The sequence below is a fragment of the Pseudorca crassidens genome, chromosome 12, assembly GCF_039906515.1.
Source record: "Pseudorca crassidens isolate mPseCra1 chromosome 12, mPseCra1.hap1, whole genome shotgun sequence".
Taxonomy (NCBI): Eukaryota; Metazoa; Chordata; class Mammalia; order Artiodactyla; family Delphinidae; genus Pseudorca; species Pseudorca crassidens.
The window spans coordinates 81,202,306-81,225,142 of NC_090307.1; the positions used below are offsets into that span (position 1 = coordinate 81,202,306).

Below are 22,837 nucleotides of genomic sequence, written 5' to 3' on the forward strand. Positions count from 1 at the left end.
CACAGACTCTGGGAGAGGCCACAACAGTGAGAGGCCCGCGTACCGCAAAAAAAAAAAAAAAAAAAAAAAAAAAGAAAGTATTTAGGTAACTTTAATAACATGTACCTGGAATGATAAAATTTATCAATTTAATTCCTACTATCATAAAAATTCTGAATACTTGTTTTTAACTTGGTTGCCCATAGCTTGTAAATGACTTATATCACGTTTTGGCCCATATATTCAACACATCTAATCCATAATTAGTTAGACATTAAATTTTTTTTACTAAGGTCACTCTGAGTTTAAGAATAGTAACAAACTTTTAATGTATCCTTACAAATGACAAAGTAACCAATTAAATGGATGTTATAATTAAATAATCACAAAACTAAACTGTACATTATCCCATAACTCAAAATTACTAATTCAAAACTATCCTCTCTGATTGAGGGGACTCTCTCACTGAAGATTGAAAAGAAGTTTTCTCTTAGGACAGTCACAAAGCACTTTTCGATGGAAGCTTTCCCTCTGTCCGTCTGTCAGTGTGCTTTCTTTTTAGGGGGAGGGAAGAAACAAAGACTGGAAGAAAAGACTATAAAGGAAAGATGCTTTTAATGGCTCTAAAATAAACTCTAAATAAACAGACTCTAAAGTACCAATAGTTAGTTTTCATTCATTCTCTCATACCACTGAAGCCAACAAGTATGAACACTGACAAGCAATGAGAACTTTTATTCAGGTTGGCTTAAACATTAAACCAAATTAGATATCAAGGTGGACTCTGAGATTACAATGGTTTGACTGTATATGACTCAAGTGGTAAAGAAAGTATAAAGTGGGTTATTGTATTTACTGGGCACTACTTGCATCCTGCTAAACTAAGACTAAGGATAGGTTAAGAACTCTACACCAAAAAGAACCTGCATTCTCCGGTGGCTATAACCGCTCATATGGAAGTGTAAGGCTCCTTCTTAACTCTTCTTTTGATTATATCTTTCAATTGAAAAGAAAAGTTAAAATGAGCATAGGTGTAACTAACTTACATATTAATAGCTTCTCAAAGTGTAGTTTTATTTTGTGAAACAAATGAAAATAAATTCCCACAGAATTCCTACCTTCCTAACCTACCCGCCACCCCCACCCCCTGTCCCTGGGAATAGTTACTATAGACCCTTCCTATCACTAAAAACTCTATTACAATGACACTTTTCATTTGCACCAGACAGAAATGAGCTAACAAGCACGATGCAAGAGCTTATATGCTCAAACATTTAAACATTTCTATTACTTTGCAGAATTACTGTTACTGAGATTCCCAATCCTTCCAAATACCAACTCCTAGGTTACATGCCCTACATAAGGAATACATGCCCCTTGTAAATAACCCTCTTGAGTTAGCTGACCTTACTTTTACTTGAATTCTACCTAGGGTTCTGGAAAAATAAATTTAATGTAAAAGAAGTTACACTTAATACATCTTAAATATAGTGTCTCATATTTTAAATTTGTATTTGTGTTGTTCCCCTCACCTCCATAACTTCTGTTTCTTAGGGGAGGACGTCTAGTTGGTGGAATTTTCATAACCACACCAAGCTCCATGCTCTCTGAAACCATATAAAAACTGTTCTGCATCAGGTAATATCAAATAAGAATCCTCAAATGACACATTCCCTCTACTTATTATCACCCTGATGTAAGATGTCTTCAGTAATTTTTGTCTTGGATTTAAATAGGCAGTTCTCTGTAAGCCTTCTACATTATGTCTTTGGAAAACAGTACAGCATTCCTTTCTTCCTCTTAGTTGCCCATTACTGAACATGGGCAAAGGCTTCCAATAAGACATTATTCTAAACCTGAAACAAAGAAGATATCTAAATAACTGCAAAATGATAGAATAATTACATTCCCTAGTATTTCCCCCAAACCATCATTTTCTAAGTCTGCTTCTATGAAAAAGAAGCTCGTCGCAACGATACGGGGTGAGGAGAAGCAACACAGAGAAAAAGAGGTTAAAACATTCAAATGCAAAACTGCTGTGTGCAACCGTAACAAAGCGTGTGCATTCAAGAGAACATTCGAGAAGTAGTCGGGGCGGTATTAACAATCCTAAGTATTCCAAACAACTAGGCTGGTCATTAGTTTAATTTTCATATCCATCAAAGTAGGAGGCTGCCCCCCAATTCCCACCCCCTATCGCTTTCCACTATTCGTTTCAGCATTTTAATAGACACACACTTGCCTCCCACCAGCGCGTACGGTGTCCGGTTTAAATAGGCTTATCTCTATCCTTAGCCTGTCCTGGAATTATGTCTAAGACTCAGTCCTGGTAGCTTTTAGAATTAGAAATCCAATTGGAAAGTGCTGTTAGTTTGGCGACTCCAAAACCTCTTTTCAAAATTTAGTTCGATCTTCCAACTATCTTTCCAACACATCAAAGATAAACAGTCCACCTTAGTATATAGTTCCTTTGAGTCTGCATTGTAAACACTGATACGGACGTGCTGCCGAACCTGAAAAACTTTCTAAGCTCTCTGCTGAGCCGAAGTGAAAAAGGCAGGGTCTATCAAAATCAACAGCCTAATTAACCCAAAACCTGCATCTCCAAAAGGGTCCCTTTCCCTTTCCACTCGGTTTGCGGTGAGTTAAATAAGTCCTCTCCAACTTTTTCATCCTGATGAAGCTATCGAGTTCAGGAAGCCCCTCACTTTCAAGGCATCCAAGCCCAACTCGGAGAAACAAACGGGAAGCCAGGGGGCCAGTGAGAAGAGGTCCCCAGCCCCTCGCTCCTGCCCTTTCCAAGATCCCCGCGCTTCGGCCAGACCCTCCAGCCTGCGTGTTCTCCTAGAAGATGTCTCATTACATAATCCCCTTTCCTTAGAGTCACCCACAGAGTCACGGGGGCTCAGGCGATCCCCCGTCTCCCACTCCGCCCTTAGGAAGCTCGGCTGAGTGCACCCGGGGAGCGGAGGCCGGCTGTCCCGACTCACCCGGCGCCGCGACCCGGACCCAGGCCCCCTCTTCTCACCCAAGCGGGGCGGGGCCGCGCCTCCACCGCACGCCCCCCGGGTCCCCGCTCAGACCCGGGTCCCCAGCCCCCGCGGGGTCCCCCGTCACAGTCGCTGTTCCAGCCCCTCTCGGGGTCCTCCAACACACCTGCTGTCCCAAGCCCTCTCGGGGTCCCCTTGCCGCTGAGAGCCGCTGTCCTTGCCCATTTCAGGGTACCCTCCCTTGAGAACCACTGTCCTGGCTCCTCTGGGGGTGCCCCTTCAGACCCACTTTTCCAGCCCTTCTGGGGGTCCCCTCCCTTCACACCCGCTCTGTCCCAAGTCCTCTCGGGGTCTCCCTCTCAGACACGCGGGGCCGGCCCCTCTGGGGATCTCCTCTCCACAGTCCAGACTGTCAAACCCACTCCCGGAACTCCCCTCACTCGGGTCCTCGCCGACCCCACTCCGCCCTGGGTCCCCTCGCCCCGACTCATTCTGTCACCTCTCCGCGCCCCGGTGCTCTCACCTCAGACCTGCTGTCACCACCCCGGGCCCGGCGTCGCCGCCGCCGCTTCCTCTCCCACACTTGTTACCGAGTCGCTCTTCTGCCGCTTGTTCCCCGGTGGATCCCCGGGTCCAGTCGTTGAGTGTCGGGTCCGGCCGCGCGGAACCTCCGCCCGCGGTCTCCGCGTCGGGTCCCACTCTCTCACGCAGGTCCCCACAGCCGCCGCCGCCACCACCGGGAGCCACACGGACCCTCCCGCGGCCGCCGCTGCTGCTGTCCGAGGTGCGGCTCCTGCCAGGGGTGGCCAATCGCACCCGATTGCGCCGAGCGCGCTCCGCCCCGCCGTCCCAGCCCGCCCGCCCCCTGCCCCCGACCACGCCCCCAGACAGGCTCCGATAGGCTCTCTACTGACCTTCCCTGATCGTGGGGCGCAGACCTGGGGCCGGATATAGGTACTTGATTGGAGGTGCCTGGGACACCGAGCTGTCGATGGCGCCCAAGGATTGGCGAAGTTGAAGGTGGGCGGTGCGGGACGGGGCGGGGTTTCCTCAGATGCGGAAGAGCTTGCAACTTCAGTTATCCACTGGCCCGCCTCGGGTGCGGTCTGCCTTGTTTGTGCTGAGTTGGGGTCAAAGTTCATGGCACTCCCCACTGAGCCTTTACTTTTCTTGGGAGACTCCCAGAGGCCGAGGCCCTCTGGGACTCCCTGGGACCACCATGTTAGAGCCTTTGAGGCCCCCATTCCCCCGTTAGACCTGGCACAGCTTTCTAAGTAATTCTACCACAAATTAATAATGGCATTTATTTACTCAGGACTTGTAAATTTCCTGGATTTAAAGTCTTTTATATCTTTGGCAAGGGAGTTGCCCTTACTTGCACTGCGTTCTAGAGACGTTAGTTTGATGCTGTTGGGGGAAAAAAATCTATGTACTAGATGCATACTCAGCACACAGGCACTCAACACTGACGGGGCACATTTTGATAGGTACAAGGACAAAACTTAAGAAATACTCACTTTGTGGGTTATGATAATCATTTTGACAAGTAGGAACAGGAACTGTGTGGTAGGGGAACCCTTGTTAGCTTTAGCAAGGCTTCAGTAAGCCTGTTCAACATATTCTTTTTCAGGGCCACAGGAAATGATTTTAATGATTTTGTGGGAACTAGTGGCCAAAGTATAATGAACTTTGACCCAAGTGCAACTCGTGATAACCAGAGACCCATCTTGATCCAAGCTGCAAGATGGAGCTTGCCAGGGGAGAAAGTGCATGGTGTTAACTCGGAGCCATTCTTTATATATTTTTTGTGAAACTGGATATGTTGATTAAATCAATACTGGAAACTGAAAACTGCTACCTTCACCCCTAAATCCTAAAGTTTATGAACTTTGTGAAGACATTGTTTCACTTCAGGAACACAGTTTGTTCCTAAGCATTGTCAGATGTATGCAGGACTTAGCTCTTAGAAAACTTTCCATCATTAACTCTTTTTTAACTCCTGCTAACAAAATTTGTGTTCTAAACACTATTCATGTTTTTCCTAGTGTTTTAAAATCATACCCATTCCAATTAAGATGCTCCCCTTTAAGATTTGAGTGTTAGGGTATGTAGAGAGGGCCTGTAGAAGAGTGCTGGCAGTACTTCCTCTAAAATGAATTTGGATGTAGATGTCTCCTGAGCGATGTGACTGAGTGCCATTTTGGGAAGGGATGTAGAGTGATTTTAAGGTGGTAAAAAGGGTACTTGGTTTTAAGGGAACTTGATTTTTACAGACTGTCCAAAATCATATTAGACAACTATAAAAGTTGGGTAAGACTAAAGTCATGAGAGAATTTTTTTGACTAGGTCCTCATCCTTTACTGAGTGTTGATGCTACCAGTTGCAATATGGACAGAAGAAATGGGGTAGATTTTCACAACGCAAGTATTCAGTTCTGTCTAGTCATATAAAAAAATGCATGATCATTAACAGATGTTATTTGCAGCCAAGAAGACAAGATGTGGGACTTCCCTGGTGGCGCAGTGGATAAGACTCCATGCTCACAAGGAGGGGGCCCAGGTTCGATCCCTGGTCAGGGAACTAGATCCCTGGTCAGGGAACTAGATCCCACGTGCATGCTGCAACTAAGAGTTCACATGCCACAACTAAGGAGCCCATGTGCCGCAACTAAGACCCTGTGCAACCAAATAAATAAATGAATATTTTTTAAAAAGAAGACAAAATGTTAGCAAGATAAAAATGCCAGTGTCTTGAAAGGAAACCAATTAGCAATGATATCAACTCTTTTTTAAAAAAACCGATATATCATTGTATTGATGAACTCTCATTTTTAAAATGTTGGTGCTTGGTTTGGTCTATGATTATTGCTATTGATGGAAACGCAAGTTGGTCAAGATAGTCAATTACAAATAATTTAGACGTGACCTAACAGCATAAAGAAAATAACTTCATCCTTTGGACAAGAGACAGCTTTGAAATTCTAGTTTAAATGTTGACGGTGGACCCACAGGGAGCCATGAGAATGCCTCTTATTTAGCATTGCAGCATTCCATTCTGAAAATTCTTGAGTTTTGTTGGGAGGAAGAATCCCTCACAAGTACAGGCAAGATTTTAATTACAACAAGGTAGAAAATAACAAATGTTAAAATAAACGGGATGAGAATATATTTTTTCACTTTGAGGAGACTCTGTGGGGGCCAATTCAGAGATAAATTTGGTCACAAAGGATCTGAGAATGAGAATACTGGGTTCCAGTCTGGCTTTTACATCTGTGTTCAAGTTTACTGCTTGTACGTTACTTTTTTTTTTCTATGGAGACTTGGGTGCAACGTAAAGAGTAGGGTTACTTTGGACAAACCATTAACCATCCCTTTTCTTGCTACACACACCAAGACAAAGGACATCCTCAATTTGTTCATTAAGCAAAGCTTATAACACCGTGTCCCCTTCTACTCAGAGATAATCACACAAATTAATTCATGCAGATATTCAACTCTCTTGTTTTCCAAGTTACCAGCTAGCACCTTCCTTTCCTGAGCCTAATTAACTTTCTGCAGGCAAATGTTCCACTTGCTCAGTTGAGAGTTGGTTAGCAAGTTATTGGATTGGGGAAAACCACCTTTTAAAAAATTTATATTCTGAGAAATATGAGGCAGCTGTACTGTAGAGGACCTGGGTCTGCCTAAACAAGGCAGCCTGGACGCCTTTTTTTTTTTTTAAAGGCAATTGACAGCTCTTTTCTTATCTGTAAAGTCGGGATAATACCGTATTGAACAAACCTACACAAAAAGAAAGGACTCCCACCGACTGGGAAAATACAGTTTTACTGACCCCAGGATGGAATATTAGCATCCTCGTTTTTATTTTAGTTCTTAATAAAGCTCTAATCAGTCAGGGGAGGAGCCACGCTCCTTTTCTTCGGGATGATTACACGAACTCTAAATGTCTAGGTTTCCCGACCTATAAATGGGATGGTTCATGTCGTTCACCTGTTTAAATTAAAGAGACCACCTCCACCTGCCAAGAGCCCTTCAAATCTTCTGCCTCACAAGTCCCTTAAAAAAAAAAAAAACCTCTTTAGTTTTGGCTCCAGGCGACGCCTAGCGGCTGTTTTCGGAAGTGGCCTCTGAGCTTCGGGGTCCTTGCCGCGGTTGGGCCTACCCAAGGATTCGCCTAACTCCAGAGAGCCGTCTCCGCCTTTCTCCACTACCCGTTGAGGATTTTAAAGACGGCGATGAAGGAGATGGGGTTAAGGCGAAGGGGGCGTCAGGCGGCCTCTCTACTCCCTCTAGGATAGCAGAGTCAGGCGGTCCTCGGGCAGCTCCCGACCCGGAAGTCGCCGCCGGCGCGAGGTCCCCGTTGCCGAGAGCGAGCGCGCGGGGCGGAGCTTGGCGAAGACAGGGAAGGGGTAGCCGCGGCTCCGGCTCTTCGAGTTGGCGGCTCCCTCGGGCGCTGCTACGCGGACGTGGAGTCCGCAGGGCGCGCGGCCGCGGATCCCGGGTGGCACGCTCAGCTGCGGGCAGAGGCGACATGAGTGCTGCGGGGCTGTTAGCTCCAGCTCCGGCCCCGGCTGGAGCGCCGCCGGCTCCGGAGTACTACCCCGAGGAGGACGAAGAGCTGGAGAGCGCCGAGGATGACGAGCGCAGCTGCCGGGGCCGCGAGTCGGACGAAGGTACGTTTTCCCGCGGGCCGGACAACCCCGGGCGGGGATGGGACAGCAGTGGGAGGGGGTGGGGCTGCCTGGGAGAGGGGCGGGGCGACCTCTGGGGTTTGGGGGAGGCTGGAGGGGCCGCCGGGAGGAGCGCGGCTCCCGGAAGTTATCCCGACAGGTGCTGTGGAAGGCGAAGCCCTGAGGACGTTTTATCCCTACAGTTATGCGGAGAAGGGCCTTAAGAAGCTGTTGTCAGAGCTGTAGTTCCCTTTAAGATTCTGCCCCTCTTCCCCCAGCTGTCTCTGAACCTCAGGTCTTCACTGGTTGGAATGAGAAAGCCATTCATTGGGTCCACGGAGTATTCTTCTCTATTTAGTTCCTGAGAGGCTCAGAGCAAAGCCCGGTTTAGCTTTCTAGTTACCAAGGTGCCTCTCTCCCCCTACCCCGGGGAAATGCTTAAGTCAGCCCTACTTTGGGCAGTGCGGGACAGGTTGGTTAAAAGTACGAGGGCTGGAACCAGGCAAATAGAATTAGGTGTAAATTTGGCTCACAGAACCCAGCTTAATATTAGACAATTTATAATACTTAGCTTTCCGAGCCCCAGTTTCGCCAACTGCAGTGAGGCTGTCAGTAGTACCTACTTACTAGCGTAGGTGCGATAATAAAATGAGATACAGGTGTAAAGCACGTGGCTTGGTCCTTGGTCTAATATTCAGTTTTCACCATTGGGGAAACAGGCACGGGGTTGGGGGGCGGGAGATAGGGATTTGCTTAATGGTCCTCAGGTGTTGTGTTTTCAGTTCCACACTCTTTACATTATGATTACTGCCTCTGAGAGCCTGGCTTTTCAAACTGGGCTTTATAAGCTTGGTAAGTTTGAGGAACACTGGAATGGAGGAAGGAGCTGGCTGCAGGAGGAGAAAGATGAGGAAACACGAAAGGGCAAAAGAGAAGAAAAGAGGAGATAAAAAGAGACGAACATATGGGTGAACAAAATAGGGCCGTGGAATAAAAGCTAGACCAGCTGTTTGGAATCAGGAGTATGTTTTATTCATCTCAGTTCCCCAAGTGCCAAGTACTGTGGCTGGCTGGCACGTGACTGCTCTGGGTAGGCTTCTTCACTGAAGGAGGGGGAAAGGTAGGTGGAGGATTGAGTCTGCAACAACCTTTAAAAAGTCAGCTGTGGGATTCCCTGGTGGCGCAGTGGTTGGGAGTCCGCCTGCCTATGCAGGGGACATGGGTTCGTGCCCCGGTCCGGGAAGATCCCACATGCCGTGGAGCGGCTGGGCCCGTGAGCCATGGCCGCTGAGCCTGCAAGTCCGGAGCCTGTGCTCCACAACGGGAGAGGCCACAACAGTGAGAGGCCCGCGTACCGCAAAAAAAAAAAAAAAAAAAAAAAAGTCATATGTATGTGAAGATACGAAATTGAAGAAATGAATTACAATCTGGTTAAACTACATTTGAAGACAAGGCTTAACCAGAGAATTTGAATGTGAATCACTTGTACTGTTTTTTAATGCCCACAAGGGGGAGTAGTGAAGCAAAAATTGATTTTTGTTCCCCCACCTCAAGTAGGGCTGTTGAAGTTAGGTAGACACTCCAGCCGTTTGCTTATTCTGAAAACAATGTTTACGTAGAGAATGGACTTGAGGACACGGGGAGGGGGAAGGGTAAGCTGGGACGAAGTGAGAGAGTGGCATGGATATATATACACTACCAAATGTAAAATAGATAGCTAGTGGGAAGCAGCCGCATAGCACAGGGAGATCAGCTCGGTGCTTTGTGACCACCTAGAGGGGTGGGATAGGGAGGGTGGGAGGGAGACACAAGAGGGAGGGGATATGGGGATATATGTATATATATAGCTGATTCACTTTGTTATACAGCAGAAAGTAACACAACATTTTAAAGCAATTATACTCCAATAAAGATGTTAAAAAAATTAAAACCAATGTTTAAAGTGTTCTGAAACAGTTTCTGTTTGATCTTCTTGTCTTCTTCCCTCTCCCTTTGAAAATATTCCGGTTATTAGAGTTCCTTTAATTGTTTTGGATTCTCCTTTGTATATATGATGTAAAATCCTTTAGGAGTTCGAACTGGCATTTACCAGAAGAGAATGTACATATTAGGTTGTTTAGGAGTAGTGAGCAGGGCTTGCTGCCTGTAGTTTTCCAGTCTTAACACCCACATATCCTTTAACTGAACTGCCAGTGTTGTTTCTTCTGAAGTCGCAGCCTTGACTGTGACCACCTGTGTCTGATGCACTCTGTTCTCTGGCTGCACTTCAGATAAAGGCAGGCTCTTTGGATGAATCTGGCTGTGTACAAGTTGGAAATGGCGTTTTCTTTTCTGAAGTAATTAGATGTAATATTTTTCATTGATGGCTTCACGCAGGCCTGCATTGAGTATAAATTCATTTTATAGAAGTTTGTGAAGTGTCACTGTGTCAGGTGATACCAACTCTACGAATTACGATTTTAACAAATCTTCCCTAATTTTTTACACAGACACTGAGGATGCTAGCGAAACCGACCTGGCAAAGCATGATGAAGAAGACTATGTAGAAATGAAGGAACAGTGAGTATGGTTTTTACATTTCTTCTTTGGAATACAGAATTGACAAGGGCATCTTTAATAGTGATTTCGTATGTATGGTTTTCACATAGTGCTTCCAAAGACCATGCATATGTGTGCGATTTCCCCCCTTTAAATTTGTCACATTTAATCAGTCTTCCTGTGATAAGAATCTTTTGAGGGAAGGCTAGAAAGAATCTGGAGGGAAATGTTCCTGGGAAATAAGGCCATGTAACAGGAGAGAACCCTTGCCTTTTTCTTTTTTTTTTAATGTGAAGACCACTGCCCAGAGGGGGGAAATGGTGTTTCACAGCTCCTTGGTTCTTAGATGGGCGTGACCCCACCTGAGCACTGACTACTAGCTGGACGGCGATGCCTGGAGAGCTCAGGGAGACCAGGATTGGAGAGCAGGGCTCCAGACTCCTCCAGTGCCCTTTCCCCTTACCCGCATCCGCACCCAGGCCTCCAGCAGAGCCACGCCTCAGAGAAACTAAAACCACTCCCTCTAATCGGAAACTTCTGGGCAAAACAGTATAACAGATCTGATAAGTATGTGTGGAATGTATTTTGAGGATCTTGATTCTGTTTTTTAAATTCTTTACCATCAAACTGGATGATCCACATTCCTTTCCTTATAGAATGTTTTCTGTATACACGAATGTTTTGTGACCATCATCTGGATTCTGTCATCCTTTTCACGCTTTGGAATCCAAAGGGGAAGCTCAGCTAGATCTGACCAGTGCCAAATAAAGGATTGCTTTAATAACTGATGTGATTTTTCTCACAGCTTCAGCCCTGAAACTGTGCTGGCTTTTTATTTTACTTGTACTCTCTCCAGGCTTCTTACTGACTTACCTGGACCCATTTGAGATGTATTTTTACATACCTATTCTTTTTCCAAATCTGAATTTTGTTGTTGTTGTTTACTTCTTGAATCTGTTAATACTCTCTTTCAAAGACCTACTAAGAATTCAAAGACGTAGTCTGGCACACTCACTGTGGTGGAAAATTATATACGGAAAATTAAACACCATTTCCCCCCTCTGGCCAGTGGTCTTCACATTAAAAAAAAAAAAATTAAATATTGGGTTCCAAATATTGACTTCCTGTGTGCAGCTTACTCATCCTTTCCCTCTCCTATACTTGGTGTGTTTAAGTGAACGTACCCCTTAATATTTGATGGTGTAGAAAATAATTTTGATTAAAATTGAATGCTCTTTGTGATTCAAGATGAGCATTGAAAGCATCAGCATTCTCCCTAAAAGAATCAGGCCTTGAGACTTCCCTGGTGGTCCAGTGGTTAAGACTCCACTCTTCCAATGCGGGGGACCGCGGGTTCCATCCCTTGTCAGGGAAATAAGATCCCACATGCTGGGCAGCGCAGCCAAAACAAAAAACAAAAAAGGCCTTCCGTGTAATTCTGAGATTCTGCCTACTCTTCCTCAGCCTGTAGACAGACAGGTTGTGTTTGCAGCCCTTACTGGAGTGATCGAGAGGCTGCTGTGCCTGTTACCTGTTGGACTGGTTGCAAGTCCTGTTTCTGTCACTGTGAAATTGGGGTTTTTGGGTTTTTTTTTTTTTGCGGTACGCGGGCCTCTCACTGTTGTGGCCTCTCCCATTGCGGAGCACAGGCTCCGGATGCGCAGGCTCAGCGGCCATGGCTTACGGGCCCAGCCGCTCCGCGGCATGTGGGATCTTCTCAGACCAGGGCACAAACCCGTGTCCCCTGCATCGGCAGGCGGACTCTCAACCACTGCACCACCAGGGAAGCCCGGGGGGTGTTTTTCTGGTAGAAGCAAAAATATTGCTGAAACGTGACTGACGTGTGAAATCCACCATTCAAACAGACTTACCAGGGTATATAATTGCCTATAATCCATTCACCGTGAGGGGGGTGAAAACATGCCAGGTTCTTTTGCTTTGTGTGTACTGTGTGTTCTTATCCCACTGGGGCTGCAAATAAATCCTGCATTTTAACTTTTGTTACTGAATTGCTGTCATTTCTCTGATCATAAAAGAGAAGTGTTTTTAAAAATGATGTGAAGGTTTATTAACGCAGTGCTTACACAGCAGTGCTGTCTATATAGAAAAATGTGCTGGAGGCATAGTCTTATTCCTTTGGAACTTATGATCTGATTGTAGAGTTGATATGAGACCTGCATTTAACGCTTTTTACGTTTTCGTGTGTATGTCACGCTTCTGAATCCCCAAGAAAATGGCTTCACACTTCCAGTCTTTCTGTGTGTGTTCTTGCCTAACTGTGTTTATCATTTATTTATTTAAACTTGCATGTCTTCGTACTTGTAGATTTTAGACTGATTCTCTAAAGGTGAGAGAACACCGGAGAATCTGCAAAGCTGGGATACCATTCAAACCACAGATCCTTGTCCCTTTCTGATCCCTTTAGCTGTGGGCACATTTTAAACCACCAGCAGACTTTAGTTTTCTCTCTCCCTAAGGGACATTAATGACATTTCCATAAAAGCCCAGGTAATTTCTGCATGTAGATTATTATTGAATTGGGTATTGGATATTTTTGTCTCTGAGTGTGGCTTTCCTTTTTTTTTTTTTTTTTTTTACAGGATGTATCAGGATAAATTGGCTTCTCTCAAGAGACAGTTGCAACAACTGCAAGAAGGTTGGTGTGTGATTTAATCCTTCTTTTCTAAACATACTTCCTAATATCACACACCTTTGAAATCTGTGTATTTCACTTCTCAGTGAAGTGGGAGTGATTTAAAATTTGGTCTGGCTGATTTTAGCAGTCAGCAAAGTGGCAGTTTTCAGACTTTTGAAATCTCAGTTAAGGCCTTCTGCAGAGCAAGAACTGGAAACCGCCATGCCTAAAGCTGGCTGTTTTTAGGAGAGATGCTGTTACTAAGGATAAATATAATTGTACTGTTCTTTCTAAACGGAATGCTAACGAGCTGTGGGTCGTTCTCACCGTGTTTTCTCTTTTTACTTTGTATACTACAAGTGGGTCGTGTCTTGTCCAAGGTTGTTTGCTGTCAGAGGCAGTTCAGCACTGGGTGAAGAGCACAGGCTCTCCATTCCTGTCGCGGGCTTGAATCCCACCTGCACTGCTTTCTAGAAATTTGACCTTGGGCATTTCACTGTCTCTTGCTTAATTTGTCTTCTAATCTGTGAAATGAAGAAAGTAGAGGCAGGTGAGATTGTGTGTGAGGGGCGACCAGCACCGCTGGGCACCTGGTGACAGCCCAGCGTCGGTGGCTGCTGTCAGTAACTCTTCAGCTTGCTTCTGTGGGGTCCCCGGCACTGAAACTGCTTCTCCATGAGGTACTTCCATTGCTTGGAGCAGCCCATCTTATATTGATTTCTCCTTCATAGTGAAACATGTTCCTGTGACTTGCAATCACACACCTTTGTTTTAGTTTTTATTCCGATGGTAATGGAAGTATTGCCAGAGAAAGAAATACGTCCCACTCTAGCAGGTCTGTAAAGTGTGCCTGGCAGGGTTGAGTGGGGGATTTTGAAAAAGGTACCATTAATATAGCCCACTGGGGACTTCCTTGGTGGCGCAGTGGTTAAGAATCCGCCTGCCAATGCAGGGGATACGGGTTCGAGCCCTGGTCCGGAAAGATCCCACATGCTGCGGAGCAGCTAAGCCGGTGCACCACAACTACTGAGCCTGCACTCTAGATCCTACGAGCCACAACTGCTGAGCCCATGCTCCACAACAAGAGAAGCCACCGCAATGTGAAACCTGTGCACCGCAACCAAGAGTAGTCCCTGCTCGCCGCAACTAGAGAAAGCCCGCGCACGGCAACGAAGACCCAACGCAGCCAAAAATAAATTAATTAATTAATAATAAAAATCCGTATATATAGCCCACTGAAGCATTGTCATCCGAAAACACTTCCCACGCTAATTGGGACCCTCATTAGTTGCTCAGGGAAGAGCCCTTTGGTCAGATGCTGTACTGAGCTGTCCAGTAATGTCACTAGCCACACGCGGCTATTTAAATTTAATTAAATAAAATTAACAGTTCACTTCCTGGCTTGCACTAGCCCCATTTCACGTGCTCATAGCCACATGTGACTCGGGGCTGTCATACTGGACAGGGCAAAATAGACCATTTCCACCGTTGCACAGCAAGTTCTACTGGATGGCGTTGATCTAGACCTTACTGAGGGAGAGTGAGCTTTTTCCAGGAAAGGGAGGCCCGCAGACCGAAACTGGCAGCGAGTGATGAGAGTCACTGGTGGATGGGTGCAGCTTGCTTCTACTCCTCACTTGCTAGAGAGTCTTAAGGCCACTGGTTGGGGTTTCTGCTCTGCATCTTGCTTGGGAACCAAGTTACCTCTACTCACGGGTGCATTTCCATGGTGTGTGTTTTACTCTAATGTTATTTAAAACATTCAGTGTCGGTGCTAGAAAACCAAAATGTAGAGCAGTTTGATCTTCATAGTAACTATTTTGTAAATCTCAATCAGGTACATTACAGGAATATCAGAAGAGGATGAAAAAACTAGATCAGCAGTACAAAGAGAGGATACGAAATGCAGGTGAGGCCCTCTCTTAACTGGAAATAAATCCTCGTCAAATTTTCCTCCTTTGGCTGATCATCGATTGGGACGTAATGTGGCCAGAAGAGCCATTCTCCAAAACGTGTTTCAGCTATCCCATTGTGGGGCGAGTTTGGGCGCAGAGAGACTCCAAAGCTGCACTTACGTAGGACTGTTCATCTTCTTCCCCAGTGAGTGGCCTTAGGCTGCTGTCCTTTCACTTTCTGATCCATTGACTTTCCAGCTTTCTATGGATGGAACCCTTCTTTGTTTCCTTCAGTGAGTAGATGCCCATGTCCGTCAAGGCACAGAAAAGGAGCTGCAGGGAAGGTGGGCGATAGAGCTGCTGTGGCGACCCAGCACCCCTCTCCCTGCCCCACTCTAAGTTCCTGAGGCATCTCCTCAGGCATCTTTAAAATCCTCAGCCTTCTTCCTGGAGCCCCTTTTCAGCAGGAAAAGGGGGTGGTGCTGTGGAGGCTGAGGTCCCAGGTTGAGGGCTTCCTCCCATCCCTTAAGGGCTTAAGCCTTTTAGCATGCTTCTGCTCTTGGAGCCTCAGTTTCCCCATTTGGAGAGAGCGCTGCTAATATCTCGTGGAACTGGTTTGAGATGTAAGGAGGGAAAGAAAATTGATGTGAGCCATTTCTCTTAAGCGAGCACTGCAGGGTGAGTGTTGATTTGTCTTCCTGAATTCTGCTCTCAATCCTGTGCTTGGTGTCTTTCATAAACATCCCCCCCACCCCTGCCCCCAGGTGAAAATGCAGAGGGGCTCCTGAATCAGTCACACCTTGAGCTTGAAAAAGCACAGTCCGTGTGGAGCTGATCCACCTGCTCTTGTTGTGTCTGGCGTCTGGCTGCTTTGAAACAACCACCACCAGCTCCGAGAGTGCTACGTGTTGCTTGACTTGCTGGTGCAGAGGTGAAGTCTCCGAATGGTGCAGACTTCAGATATCTGGCCCGTTCACACGGGTACGGGTCTGCAGCAGTCAGGAGTGAGTGTGTTGGGCTGGGTGCACTTGGGCTCATGTGCCTCACGCTTCCCGGTGCCAAGGTGATGAGGATTTCTGGGGGTTAGAAAATAGTGAGTGGCTGGTCCGTTTTCCTCAGTTTTCTCATTGAACAGTTGATGGATGTCTAGATTCTTCATCTCGAGTTCTTGAAACGCTCAAGGTTTTATGTGTGACTGTGCATATGTGCTCTTTTATGGGGTGATGGATCCATAGGCTCCTTCGGGTCTGCAAAGGAGACCATGGTTAGATGGGAACAGCACCCCCTGGAGTTACCGCTCCACCAGCAGTCTTTGTGGACCGTTTGCAGCAGCTCAGATGTCACCCAGAAAAGAAGCCGTGGACCTGTTTGGTTTCACATGCTCAGTGTGCACAGGACCTTAGAGTCGAGAGGTCGGGGAGCTGCTGAGTAAACAGGCGCTGGTCTGGCGCGCAGTGGGTGCTCAGTAAGCTGCTGATACCGGGCAGTGGATACTCTGAGGTGTCTGAGAGGGGCTTGGTGAGCGAAGGGGCCTCAGAAAAGGCCTCAGGGAGGAGGCTGCAGTAGTCTGAAACTCTGAGTTGCGGTCAGAGACTAGAGGACATTGCAGGTGGAGGCCTGGGTGTGAGCAGAGCCGCAGGAGGGCTCGGGACCTCTGCCCTCTGAAAGCTTGGGGAATGCCCTTCCTCACCACGTAGAGCCCTGTGCGAGGGGCTTTAAAAATATCCATGTTGCCTCTGCTTCTGGAGTAACTGCATTGCTCCTTCTCCCTGCCCTGCAGGACTGCTGAGGGTGTGTACTGAGTGGAAGAAGGGCTAGCTTCTAGCTCTTACTGATTTCGCCAGGGCAGTTTGGTTTCTGCTCGCTTTCACCCTTGGGCAGAGCTGCCAGAGCGCATTCTGTTCAGGGTCAGATTTTAACTAGACACGCATGCTTCTCACATCCTACCCCTTCACATATATCAGCAGCTTACTGACGGAAACATTTTCTCCTTGCAGCCGTGTTTTCAGAAAGCAATTACTGCTTCTAAATGAATCCTAACGTCACTGTCTAGAAAGGTGGCATAGCCTGGTGAATCTAATTGCATGTTTTATCTCTTTCAGAACTCTTCCTCCAGCTGGAAGTAAGTACCACGGGTCTTCTGGGCTTGCAGGCTCATTCTGAGACTGGAATCTTGCTCTCCCAACCGATCCAATGGCCTTTCCTTCCATTACCACGTAGACAGCTGGGAAGCCCCCCGGAAGCCTCCATCAGTGTTCTGTTTGACTAAAGGACATTTGGTCTCAGTTCAGAAATTCCATCTATTCGTTTGTTGGTTGGGCAGCTTCTGCTTATCACAGAGGGGCTAGGGGATACTCACACTTAACCGCTTTCTTGTCGACGCTTATCTCACGTTAAAGCCATTTGGGAGTATGTCTGAATTATAATGGCCTAATAGTTTGTTATATTGGTCCTCAAAGCAGCCTGGTCTCTGAATTGGCTCCGTTTTACAGCTGAAACCCTGGTTGGGTCGGAAAGATGGATTAAGATCTTTCACTTAGCAGACCTCTGAGTGCTGGTTGCATGTGAGGTGCGGCGCTACAGGCAGAGATGAGGGCTGGAATCTTGGGTAATGTGCTTGCTCCCGGGGGGCTGGTGTGTGTGTGGGGTGCGGCGGGGTCATAGTTTATCAAAGCCGCGTTATGAGAGACGGTGTTGGGACTGAAGTCAGTGCAACACACACGGCCACAGCCCAGGGGGTCACAGGGTCCACAGCCGTAGCCCACCAGGAGCCCCCTTGTTCTTCACTTAATGCAACAGTGAGATTTGGAAAACGGATGCGTACGCATTTATTTTACTCAGTATAATTTCAGGGTTTGGGTACCTCGGGGTTCAGGCACCTAAGAAGTGATCCTGTCCTCTCGTTGGCCTTTATCTTACTGTAAGCATCAAAAAACAATAGAGTAACTCAGGCCGTCTTGACTTGGTATCCTGTAACTATTTTAAATATAGATATTTCATCTGGAATGTACTATTTTCTTTGAAATTGTGTCTTCAAGAGGGTTTATTTACTGTTTCTGAGAAACTTACATTCTGTTTTCACATACAATCCATAAAAATACAAGATGTGGAAGAGAGGAAATAGATGTGAGTCACGAGTGAGGTATGCACATAAAACCAGAAGTGTGGTTCAGTTTCACATATTCGTTGGAAAACTTGCTCCCAGACACCCTGTTTCTGAAAGTTGGTGTGTTGACTGCAGCTGTTTCTCTTCTTTCTAGTAAACGTATTTCCTCTGTGCTTGTGCACAGAGCCAGGCTTTGTGTTGGATCCCTGGCTGCCAGGGTCATGTAGCCCCAGCCTGTGTTTCTCTTTTGCTCAGACTGAACAAGTGGAAAGAAATTACATCAAAGAAAAGAAGGCGGCAGTGAAGGAATTTGAAGACAAGAAGGTTGAACTGAAAGAGAACCTGATTGCCGAGCTAGAAGAAAAGAAGAAAATGATTGAAAATGAAAAGCTAACGATGGAACTGACTGGAGGTATGAAAGCACCACAGAGCAGGGTCCTGGGAGACCCGAGGGGGACCCTGGGGGGAGGGCGGTGCTCCGGTGCTGACTCCTGTTGGTTCCTCAGCACAACAGAGTGAGCTGAAAGGAGGGTGGGCTTTCATACGGTGGGTCAGAGTTATAGCTCTGTCTTGTATTGGCTGTGTGACTTCAGTCAAGCCACTTAACCCCTCTGAGCCAATTTCCCCCTCTGTAAAATGGGGCTGATCGTATCTTATCTCACAAAACTGTGGTTAGAAATACGAGTGCCTAGTACAGGGCCTTGTACATAACAGCCGCTGGGTAAATTAAAGGGTAGATCTTTAATAGTGACTGCAACTTCTGGCTTATACTTTATTTAATGTAATTCCTGGGTCGACTGCCATTCCTATCTTGGTTATATTCACAAATTACCCTGGTCCCTCTGTGGTGGTAGGAATCCCTCTGCTTGTTTTTTTTCGTTCTACCTTCATTATGGAAAAAGCATTGTCTTCCTTTGACCCGGGTGTGAGAACAGAGGCTTTGGCTGTGTCATCTGTGCTGTTAGATCCCTTCGCCCCAGGTGTTACTGTGAACATTTCAGAAAGAGTTGTTACCATTTCAGCTGCGATAGCTAAACTGAACTGTTCTCATGTAAAGGCAGGAAAGTTACGTTAGACTCGGAGCCAGTCCCTCCCTGGCCTTCTAGGATTCAGTCATCCGCATATGGGAACTCAGCAGGTTGTAGGCAAGTTTAAGGGAGAGGCAATATGGGCTGCCTCTTCTGTTGCCATATGTAGACCAACAATGCTGAGAAGGGTACAGGATGGGAATTGGCTTGAACTAGCTATTTTGGAACTTGGCAAAATTTCTTTCCATCAGCAAATATCGCAAGGCACATCAGTGGTGAGTTTGTCACTTGGGTATGTAAGTGACATGCCTTCGGCACACCCCAAAATTTCACTCTTATAATCATGTTCAGAAGGTCCTGGGGTTCTGGCATGTCTGATTTTTGTCGGGGTCCTTAAGAAATACATTGTTGTTATGTAAGTCCTTGGGGCTGACTTTGAAACTAAAAGTAACAGTTAAGAGCTGTATTTCCCCTTTGGTATTTCTGGTGCTGTTAGCTAACATGGACCTCCCATTAACACAAACTTCTAGCTCCAGTCCCCACGATGCACCGATGATCATGTGGTTGCGTCTAAAGTAGGGGTCTGACTCTTGAAAAATCTCTCTTCTGATACACCGTCCTCATTGAAAGACTTGGCAAAAGGAATGAATTCCTTGCAGACCACTGGCAGTGGCTCAGAAATGTGTTTTGGTGAGAATGGATGCTGAAACAGCATCTTCAGAACAGCACCGTCTTATTCTTGTTGAAATGTTTTTTTAATTAAACTGCAAGCACATTGGTACCTTGTCCGGTCCCAGTCGGTGTGCCTGTTTTCTGACCTGCACACCATCTTCTCCAACGGTGGCTCCGGCTGGCATTGACGCCTCATCGCTTTCCGTTAGAGCCACCAGATGCTCAGAGCCTTCATTAGGCTGGTGGGAAATATTGTCAGTTTATAGCTGCTCCCTTTCCATCTGCGGGGAAGGCTGTCATCACCTCACCTGTGATTTGGCAGCCTAATTATTGACAAGCGATAGATGTTGTTTGGCCAGGCAATTTTACAGCTGGAATCTTAACAGGGACAGTAGGCATCCTCAGTGACTTGAGCGGCCAAACCTGCCAGGGTAGAAAAGACAAATAAATGCAGGGAAGTCATTTGTGATGCAGTAAAATAGATTACAGAAGTGCTTAAAGCTATAGCCATGGCCATTAAAGGTACCGATGTCCTTCCTCAAGCCGTTTGGTACCCTCGGTATGGAAAGCACTGCCAAGGTAATGATGGAGCGTCTAAAGAGAAGGCACTGGAGCTAGAAGGATAATGAGCGCTTCCACAGATGGTGCTGTTACGGTGTCGACTTAAAGGTCTGGTTTCCTTCCTCTCACCGAGTGACTGATTTCACTTCTGTGGATTGATGCCCAGTATCAGTGTTGCCTAGCTCTGCCCAGAAAACATACTTCCTAAAATCTCCTTCTCCAATTCAACATGAAGATCTCTTGAAAAACAAAGTGGAGTATGAGGCCGATGAGAAGCTTAAACCAGATAACACATTGGAAACAGGCGTAGCCAGTGACCTGCTCTGTCCAAACAGGATTTCCGCCTTTCCAGCCATCTGTGGGAATTGGTGGGACGTTCTCTTCACTGCCTGAACCACTGGTGGAGAACCTGGGACAGCTGGGTTGTGCAGGCAGAAAAGTGTACTGTCGGCAGAGGAACTGGGATGGATTATAGGTCGGTGATTCCCCCACCTTGAATGCGTGTGTGAGTCAGCCAGGGGTCTTGATAAAATGCAGATTCTGGTTCAGGGGGTCTCGGGTGGAGCCAGTGATCCTGCATTTCTAACCACCTCTCCGGGGCTGGTGATGCTGTTGGTCAGACCACACTTGGAGTAGTGAGATTATAGGTAGAATTACCCGAGGGTGACTTTTCTCTGCAGCTGAGGCCACGGTTCTCAGTAACCCCAGGAATCAACGAGAGCTTCATGAGCTTGAAAACGTGGGGCACTCTATCATTTTTAATTCATGTGTCCTCTTACCTTACGCCAGCCACCTTTTCTCCTTTCTGCCAACCACCCGACTAACTGCCACTTTATCTTTAAGTTTTTGCCTCACCAGGGGCATCTTTCAACCTTCAGGCCCCTGTGGAAGTTATTCATGACCTCAGTAAAGCCTGTGAGGTTCCTTTAGAAGACACTGGATTCAGGGGACTTCCCTGGTGGCGCAGTGGTTAAGAATCTGCCTGCCAGTGCAGGGGACACGGGTTCGAGCCCTGGTGCAGGAAGATCCCACATGCCGCGGAGCAACGAATCCCATGCGCTCCGTGGGAGCGCTACTGAGCCTGCGCTCTAAAGCCCACGAGCCACAACTACTGAAGCCCGCGTGCCTGGAGCCTGTACTCTGCAACAAGAGAAGCCACCGCAATGCGAAACCTGCACACCGCAACGAAGGGTAGCCCCCGCTCGCTGCAACTAGAGAAAGCCCGCGCACAGCAACGAAGACCCAATGCAGCCATAAATAAGTAAATAAATAGTTAAAAAAAAAAAAAGATGTTACTGGATTCATAGCGGGAGGCATGTGTAATGATAATATCAAATAGAAGCTCTGAGTGTTTACATCGAGCCGGGTATAATATAAAAATACTACAGCTGCCGCTGAAGGCTGACAGATGTGGTTGAATCCCAGCCCAGACATGAACTTGGTTCTGTGGTGGAGTTGTGCCATTTGGCAAGGACACGATAGATCCCGCTGTGGAGGTTTGGTGTAGAGGTGAGAGGAGATGGTGCCCCGAGTGGCTGGCACGCAGAGTGCACACTAAGGGCTGGGGAAGCTGTGACCTCATTGAGCTACTGAGACTCCTGTGATGACTTGGCGGGGCAGGAGTGCAGGAAGGGAGCCATTTGCTCCAGTGCCCCAGTGAGGTGGTGCTTAAGCCAGACTTGGGCCCCAAGCGTGTTCTCTTAACCACCGCATTATACTGACTCTAAATCCTGTGGACTCATGTGGTCCAAGTGCTTCACAGAATGAGGTTGATAGGGAAGTCTCTGTCCTCGAGGAGCTCATGTCCTCATAGTTACAAGACCGAGACGGTTTCCATGCTTTCCCCAGTGTGAGGTAGTTTTGAGAGAGGGGGATCCTACATAAATGAAGGTAAAGATGTGTCGAGCTGGTTTTCACTGACTGTAAAACATCAAGAGGCACGTGTGGTTATACAGGAGCAGAGTCACCGGAACAGGTGCCCGCGAGCAGGAAGTCAAGGCGAGGAGAAGAGGCCCCGCACAAATGTCAGGGGAGGGAGGGTGGAAGAGGGGACCTGGATTTGGGGTGGGATGGGCTTGTCCCCAAGACGTTCCTTCTTGATGATGCTGTTGTGGAATCCAGGCCATTGAGCGGGGTTGAGGATGCAGAGCGGTGGGCCTTGATCAGTTCACTCTTGAAATGCACCCCTGTGTTACGGGCAGCTGTGGCCTAATGGAAATTGGTCCCTTCGTTCCTACCCTGGTTTGGTCCCCGATGACCTAACCCTGATTTTTATCCACCCCCCCCACCCCCCACTTCAGGCCCCTGTTTGTGGTCACCATGCAGCCTGGATTTGTGATGTTGCCATTAGAGTGGGGTGTCCTGGGGTTTGGTCCGGGCCTTCAGTCCAGCCCCGTGGCTCGCTGCCCCTGGTTTGGGGGTAATTGCCCATCGGCTGCAGTGTCGGCTCTGCTGAGGCTTTTCTGTCACATTCTTACTTAAAAGGATGTTCCTTTGAATCCCTGCAGCTAATTTTTTTTTTTCAGCAACTAAACAAGTGTGAGTTTGTTTTCATGGTGCAAGTATGTTAAAGTGACGTTAAAGTGAAGCTTTTACTGCATCTGTGCCCTGTAGGCGGGTGGGCTATTGGAGTGAATGACTCTGCCTTGAGAAGCGCAGAGCCAAAAGCCAGCCAGTACCCCATAGTTGTGTGTTAAAAGGTAATTAGCGTTATCAGGACTATGTCTCCATAGGGCTGTGGCTTAGTCCTGCCTCATCCTGCGCT

General features: G+C 47.1%; 2 protein-coding genes across 5 annotated transcripts in view; one reads left to right on the forward strand and one right to left on the reverse strand.

Moving 5' to 3' along the window:
* TAOK3 (TAO kinase 3) overlaps positions 1–3,765 on the reverse strand; it is a 183,853-nt gene extending 180,088 nt beyond the window's left edge. For both annotated transcript variants that reach the window (XM_067700765.1, XM_067700764.1), the window contains exon 1: positions 3,493–3,765. The gene's annotated coding sequence lies outside the window, so the exon portion shown is untranslated. The remainder of the gene's footprint in view (positions 1–3,492) is intronic.
* A 3,569-nt stretch (positions 3,766–7,334) lies between these two features.
* Positions 7,335–22,837, forward strand: part of SUDS3 (SDS3 homolog, SIN3A corepressor complex component) — a 290,944-nt gene continuing 275,441 nt past the window's right edge. Inside the window, exons 1-6 of one of the 3 annotated variants that reach the window (XM_067700767.1) lie at positions 7,335–7,641; positions 10,128–10,197; positions 12,777–12,832; positions 14,649–14,720; positions 16,809–16,828; positions 18,068–18,224. In XM_067700767.1, coding sequence (XP_067556868.1) covers positions 7,500–7,641; positions 10,128–10,197; positions 12,777–12,832; positions 14,649–14,720; positions 16,809–16,828; positions 18,068–18,224 — 517 coding nt within the window. In that variant the 5' untranslated portion in view covers positions 7,335–7,499. The remainder of the gene's footprint in view (positions 7,642–10,127; positions 10,198–12,776; positions 12,833–14,648; positions 14,721–16,808; positions 16,829–18,067; positions 18,225–22,837) is intronic. The other 2 variants (XM_067700768.1, XM_067700769.1) reach the window with 2 other exon arrangements.